Here is a 7,759-nt window from a genome sequence, read left to right on the forward strand (position 1 = left end):
GATGTGTGTCATTTGCAATGGAAGTGTATTCAAAACAAAATTCTCTTCTTCTTACATTTTCAATTTGAATTTTATAAATCATTGGGGAAGCGTAATTAATATCCGGAAACTCATTATGCTTTTTTTAATATATCTTAAGGGGGAATGCCACATCAACTTTTTATTTTATAGAGAAGCAGTTCATTTGACCTTTTATAAATAAGTAATTTAATACATAAATAAATATCTAGTGGAAAATGCAAATAAAGCAACTTTAAAATAAAATTTATAATAAATAAAGTTATTCAAATTTTTAAGTACATTGTATCATAATCTTAATGGAAATAATTTTACGAGGAACCAATTAAAAATTATCTCTTTTTCCCCTTGTGCACATTCAAACACAACCACATATAGAATGGTTTATTTTGCGACCCATAATATTTAAACAATATCTTCCTTGTTTTTCTTTTTCATTTTATTTGTGGTTACACGATTTTATCATTTTCCTTCCGTTTAGCAAGGTTTCAGCTCCTACTCTAAATGTGTACAACTTGTGTCATACAAAGTAAGTAAAATTTGTTTCTCAAGTGAACTTTTATTTTCTCTGTTCAGTGTTTTAATTTCCCGCCGTCTGGCTGCTGATCTCTCCAGACCAAGTGGGTCATTTTCAGCCAAACTTGGCACAGATCCTTCCGAGCCAAAGGCATAAAGGACCTACGCAAATGTCATGGGAGATAACAAAGAAATAAGATTGGTTAACAACAGGATGTAGTATAGGGTGCAGGAAAACATCTTTTAAAATTTTATAGGGATAGGGTGACGTTGCAGGACAGTCAGGCGCATGTTTAATATACAAGTGAAGAAATCCACTATCATTTTATTTTCTCTCCACAATAATATTACTGTCCTTCATAATAGCCACTCTTCAGGCGAGCAATCAGTTATTAACCTACCGGTACTCGGAAATGACACAATTTTCTTCTAGAGGCATTTTTTTTCAAACGAATCGAATCTTAGTCGATCTCTTGATTTTAAAATACTCATTTATTCTTCGAATTACATGTACCTCCAGACATTGTAAGACTGAATACAGAGTAGGCGCGGATCTAGAAATTTTTCAAAGGGGTGGAGGTTAAAAAAGAAAATAGTTGTTATAACGTACGTAAAGATACAAGTAAAAAATAATTGAATATGATACAGGGATGTACGGTGTAGTATCGTTTTTAAAAGTAGGAGAGTCGTCAACTTGGCAAAATGTTTTTGACCAGGAAAGGATATAGGTACTCCCAATCTAAATTGTTTAAAAAAATTACAGTATATCTACTATACCATAAACATACAGACACTCCTTGTCTAAACCGTTGGAAAAAGTGCAAAGGAAATGTATTGAATTCACGTCAAAACGCAAATATTTTGTAACTGAAATTATACCGTGTCATTTTTCTTAAATACTAGGCTAGCATTTTGATTCTATCGAAATATTTATTGTCTGTTTAAAATTTATCAAAATGGTAAGACTTGCCAAAAAGCCAGACACGTGGTATCAGGAATCCGGGGAGGGGGGGGGGTACTGGGGACTGTCCCTTTTTTTTCAGCCATAATTTAATACTTTAGAAAATATTAATATTGAAAGACATTCCCTATACTTTTTGTTGCGGTATAGTCAAATAAGATAAGGGCAATGTATTATGAATGAGTAAAAAATTTCGTACTGAAAGAAGTTGGAACCTACATATACACCACCACCACCACCACCCCTTAAACGAAATAGGATTTTGGAGATTGGCCAATTAATTTTTTTTTTTTTTTTTTTTTTTTTCCTTAAACTGCTCCCCCTTTCAAGAAAAAACCCAATTAATATTATCTATGTCCATGTTAGGGTCATACGTTTACTTTCTGAGTTCTTGGTAATATGATTATGTATAGTTATATCAAGGAGAGAGAGACTTTCTACTTTTATCATGACATTGTTTTATCTTTTGAAATATATGTGTTCCAAATGTTTATTATCTATCCACGCCACGTTAGTAGCTTAGCGGCAGACAACTCTGGATAGAGAATTGCTAAAGGCTTATTGATGTTATTTAGAGTTATTCCCCTTGTCCCATCTGCCGCACTATTCTACTTTCTATTACAAAAGAGTTCGCTGAAGTAAAAAAACCCTCTGTAATCTCAAATAGTCGAGTATGGTCCAACGGTGAATACAGAGCTATGAAACGGTGAGAGTTTAAAACTATTCTTTATATATCTTCTTAAGGTCTGACAATACAGTGTGTGTAATTGGAACAAATCATTTTTATAGGACATATAGGATATTTTCTTTTGAAGATCATATTTGACAATTTAAAAAATAGCTGTTGGTGTTTCGGGACGCGTCTACTCAGGAAGGAAACTGTGTCAAGAACTTGACGTCTGTGACTTGATATGATTTTTATATAAGGTCTTTATTTTAGATTCTTTTTTTTTAACTCTACTAAATAAATACGTATTTAGCATATGGTATTAAAAGGGCGAATTTCTTTTTTTTAAATATAGAGAAAAAGAACTGCATTAGGCTATAGGTAGATCCTTGTTAAATTTATTATATCTCATACAATAACATCACAAATATTGGGCGCTTGATTTGTCTACACCTTACATCCGGTGTACACTTTTCCATAATCAAGTGCACTTTTTTAAAGTGTATGAACCATCTTCACCTTGTATAGTAATTATAACGAAAATTCAATGTGGCTGGAAAATGTCGAGATGGTTTACCTGCAGAATTTATTTTACTGTATTACTTAGATATTACTATCAAGTATTTGATAGGTTTATTGTGATTAGATCAATTAATTATATTTTATAACTAAATAAATGTAATCCAGTGTTCTGTGTATTTTGCGGAAAAATGAAACACTTGGTATTTTATAAAATGATTAAGAATAAGCAAGTTTGACAAGTCACTCAGTGATGGTGATTAAGTCACCGTTTAAGAGAATGACTAGATATTTAATTGAGGAGGCTATTTATCAGTGGCTATAAATATTCTTATACAAAATCATTTGCTTTTTCAAAAATAGTTTGTTCCTTTATTGATTTAAAATATTGTTCTCAATCGCAAGAAATATTTTTTTTAATTCTTAAAAGAGTCTCCTGCAACATCTGGCTGAAATTCTGACGTATACATATCGACACACAATTTCACTTGCTTCAAGGTGTAAATCATCTTCATTGGGTGTACTTTGGAATAGACAAGTCAAGAGCGCCCGTCTGTTACCAAAGTACCAGTAACCTATGTAATTAAACGTATGAACGCCAATGAACAAAGTTGGAAAATATTTTAAAATTTATTATGCATAGATGAACGACTCGGTAGTTTTGTTCAATGAGACACAGTTAATTAAGTAAACCTCAGTAAAGTATTAAGTGCATGTGAAATCAAATAAACATTTTCCTATTCCATGTCAGACATTACGCTTACAATGAATTTTTAAACTATCTGAGAAAAAACAAGCAAAAGCAACCAACAAAGTGCGATTTAAAATTTACCATGTTCGACGACCAAGTGTTTTTATACCCCGGCTTGAAAAGCGGGAGGGTATATAGCTAGTAATCGGGATGTCCGTCCGTCTGTTACGCTTTGAAGAAAGGCAGGTAGTCTTCATCTCATCCCTACAGGCATTATCCATGAAAGCTTTGTCCAGGTAGCTCTAGGGCTTATATACATGTATATAATTAATGGAAATGGACATACTTCAAAAACTTTAACCTGGGCATTCATCTGGAAATTGTAGGTCAAATTCAGGATCCGATTCCGAAGCAAGTCTGGTAGTGTCCATCCCTAGATGCATCATCCAAGTTAAACGTATATCTTGGAAATTTCGGGTCAAGTACAAAATAAGACGAAAATAGTCCCATCCACATAATCTGCAGTAAATCGGTTTTGTTATTATAATATTTTTGAAAGATCATAAATATTCATGTATGATTATATCATTTGTATTCTTATATAAATATATGTACAACACAATAAATGCAAATTACTTTTTAATGAATATTTACAAGCACTTTGATTGAAATAATTTAGTATAATAAAAACCAAGAATAGATCTAAAATAACAACACAAACTTTAATTTTTTTTTACAATTTGACAGGTAGACAGGTCGACAGGTTGACAGGTTGACAGGTCCACAGGTCGACAAGTTGACAGGTCGACAGGTCGACAGGTAGACAGTTTTTTTTTATAATTCAATGTATATTTATTTAGTTATATCACTACAAGAATCATCATAAGGAAGGGGGGGGGGGGGGAGGTCACGCATATCATAAGATACATGTACATGTACATTGAATGCTTAAAAGCGTAATTTCCATTCTCTTTTCATATGCGCAATGTCTGATAACAGTTATATGTATACATCTCCATTTGACAATCCAAACCTATGACGACATGTTGACATGTTGAATTACATATTTAAATAAACATGTCTACCTGTCGACCTGTCAACCCGTCGACCTGTCGACCTGTCGACCTGCCTACCTGTCGACCCGTCGATCTGTCTACCTGTCGACCTGTCAACCCGTCGACCTGTCGACCTGTCAACGTGTCGACCTGTCGACCCGTCAACCTGTCGACCTGTCTACCTGTCAACCTGTTGACCTGTTAAGCAGACATAGTAACATTTGTTTGAACAGATAATCTTTTAAATTAATTTATATGCAAAATTAAATATCTTGTTTTGTACATTTATAATCCATTTGATATAATAATTGGTTGACGATATAGAATGCAATAAAGAATGCAATCGGTTGGTATAATTCACCAACAATGGCTCTAAATATTCATTAAAATAGCATACATTTAATTCATATACAAAATATGCTAATTTATATTGTTTTGTACATTTATGAATATAAATAAATATGCAAAAATATATATTCTTACGAGGAAAAAAATGGAACTATTTTCGTCTTATAATGAACTTGAGCCGAAATTTCTTTGCAGTAACATATAATATATTGTACACGGTTTACGAAGACAAAAGACTTGCCAGAAGTTTATCTTTAATATTGGATTAATTGTTTAAGTGAAGGGAGGGAGATGTTAAAAATAATCTTTGTTCTTTTGCCCAGTGAATCCAATCCGGGGGAGAGTTGTGTCCTCTGTTTGGCAATTTGATATGAAAGATCGCAAACTTACAGTTTCAAAAATTGTTTTCTAAACAATAATATTAGACAAGAATTAAATCCCAAAAGTATCAAGTTAAAAGCTTAAATGCATGAGTGTTCCGGACCTACCCCTAAAAGTCAGAAGGGGTAAGAGTGAGGGGGTACAATTTGAACAAATTTAAATCTACACTTTCTGAGGATGCTTTCTAATAAAATGACAAAGCATGGCTTTACTGTTCTTTAGAAAAAGATTGTTCAGATCATGACCTCTGTAGTAAGATTGGGCCATAATGGGCAATCAAATTTTTGCATAGAAATATATAATTATGAAAAAAATCTTTAAAACTCTTCTTATCAAGTATGGCAAAATTATACATGCATGTTTTATTGATATAATGACATTCTCATGTATTAAAAAATTCAAATCCCCCCTCCCCCAACAAGTGAACTTCTCAGTATTGAGCTGATTTGTGTTTTTAAACTAGCCCATGTGCTCAGGTGAGCGATGTGGCCCATGAGCCTCTTGTTTTTGTTTTCCTTGTCCATAATTCTTCAAAATTTTATTTTTCAATGATGTTCCTTTAGTCAAAAATTTCTTACGTTTTCCAGGCTTTTTAGCTCACCTGAGCCAAAGGCTCAAATGAGCTTTTCTGATCATAATTTGTCCGTTGTCTGTCGTTGTTGTTGTCGTTGTTGTCGTTGTAAACTTTTCACATTTTCATCTTCTTCTTGAGAACCAGCGGGCCAGTTTCAACCAAACTTGCCACAAAGTATCCTTGGGTGAAGGAAATTCAAGTTTGTTCAAATGAGGGGTCACGCCCTCTTCAAAGGCCAATTGGACCTATAAGTCACTTTTTCCATTAAATAGATATATACAACTTTACACATGCAGAAGATTCTTTCTGTGGTTAATGTTTTCGTTCGGTTTCTTTTTCTCTATAATTATTATTATGGTCTTCCGTCTTCATCCCCCTTAACATTTCTCATAACTTTTAAACTGTTAGTACTAGGGCTTTCATATGTCACAGGTATATTGGTTGTGACAACACCTTCATCTCGATACCAAAATTTATAACCTTTCCATCTTGCAGTTTGAATTGCTTCAGCCTTCGCTATAAGCTGTCAAATATATACGGGGCATCACTATTCACAAACACATCTTGTTTTCCCAACTGTAATGCACGAGATATGCACAGTCGAATGATTTTCAGGTTTGATTAAATTGACACGTATCTTAACTGCAGTCTTATATTTATTTACAGGTAAAATCGAACGAATGCAGACAATAGTAACAACGTAGTGCTAGAGGATTACGCATTTTCAGAGAAGATATGTTCTACAGACATCGTAAATGTTATTTTCTGTTACTTACGACAAACGCTTTCGTTTTCATCACATTACTTTTATATTCTTCATTCCATTCTCAGCGACAAAATTTGATAGAAGCTCTCTCAATCTCAGTTTTAAACGCAAAGGATGAAACAGTTTCCAAACCAAAAAAGTGTGAAAAAGAAGTAGAATTACTCATACTGGTTCCGAGTTCAGCGTGGAATTTTGAGCACAGGGATGCAATAAGGACAACATGGGGGCATATCAACAGTACTGATGCCAAGACGAGGCTGGTGTTTCTGACGGGGAAGGTTCATAATATCACAATTCAAAGAAAGCTGGAGAAAGAAAGAAAGCTTCAAAAAGATTTGGTGCAAGAGAACTTTCAGGAATCTTACGACAATTTAACCAACAAGTCTGTGGCATTGATAAAATGGGCGAATTTAAATTGTCCAGCTGTAAAATATGTCTTAAAAGCAGATGATGATATGTTCATAAATATTCAAAATTTAGTCAAATTGTTACGGAGAATGGAACCAAAAAATTCCATACTTGGAGTAAAAAATTCGCATTCCGTGCCATTTCGAGACCCAGGGTCAAAATGGTATGTTTCAAAGAAACAATATCCGAAAGACAAGTATCCACCTTATATTAGTGGGACGGCATACGTCATCACAGGTGATATCATAACAACCCTATATAACGCAACAAAGTACCTACCATCATTATTCATAGAGGATGTTTATATCACTGGGATTTGTAGAGAAGCAATTGGTGCTAAGGCTGTTCACATATCGGGCTTTGATTCATGGAGGAGTAGCGGGAAAATAGACGGGGCAAACTTTAGGGATAGGATAACCGGGCATCATTTTTCCCCACAAGATATAAAACTGATGTGGAATGAACTCAACAAGGCTTCACCTAGACCGTCCAGAAATAATCGGTGAATTTTGTGTTAACCTCTAACGTCAATATTCAGAGGGAGAAAAAATGTGGTGATAAACGACGTTGTTTTCTTGGATTTATAAATGTTTGTTTGAATAAAACTACTAGTGTATGTTTTGTAAACATATGAAATGAAAAAAATTACGTCAATTTTTTAAAAGTTAAGATGGCCTAAAAGTTCTACATTTATTGTAAAATTTGCTGATCTTTTTTAAATTAGCAAGTTCAAAATATTGATTTTGTCAGTTATATTATTTGCAGTTATTTTTCTTGCATGTCATTGTGATTTGACTTACTTTTAAGAACCCATGACTAGGAAGTTTCATATTTTTTATCCGGTGTCGCAAGCAA

General features: G+C 33.6%; 1 protein-coding gene across 2 annotated transcripts; it reads left to right on the plus strand.

Moving 5' to 3' along the window:
• The first annotated feature begins 430 nt into the window (after positions 1–430).
• LOC134282233 (beta-1,3-galactosyltransferase 1-like) lies at positions 431–7,520 on the plus strand. Of its 2 annotated transcripts, none has more exons than XM_062764661.1 (2): positions 431–547; positions 6,397–7,520. In XM_062764661.1, the coding sequence occupies exon 2, from the start codon at positions 6,466–6,468 to the stop codon at positions 7,408–7,410; it is 945 nt and encodes a 314-aa protein (XP_062620645.1). In that variant the 5' UTR covers positions 431–547; positions 6,397–6,465; the 3' UTR covers positions 7,411–7,520. The 2 variants fall into 2 exon arrangements, with proteins under 2 accessions (XP_062620645.1, XP_062620646.1); XM_062764662.1 differs by lacking the exon at positions 431–547 and adding an exon at positions 2,253–2,422.
• The last annotated feature ends 239 nt before the right edge of the window (positions 7,521–7,759 follow it).

The sequence above is a fragment of the Saccostrea cucullata genome, unplaced genomic scaffold (genome assembly GCF_032062105.1).
Source record: "Saccostrea cucullata isolate Sc308-1 unplaced genomic scaffold, CSIRO_AGI_Scuc_v1 ctg5476, whole genome shotgun sequence".
NCBI classification, from domain to species: Eukaryota; Metazoa; Mollusca; class Bivalvia; order Ostreida; family Ostreidae; genus Saccostrea; species Saccostrea cuccullata.

What these genes read in the sequence shown, in the direction of transcription:
- LOC134282233 (XM_062764661.1), top strand. Translation starts at nt 6,466, where the DNA reads ATGTTCTACAGACATCGTAAATGTTATTTTCTGTTACTTACGACAAAC.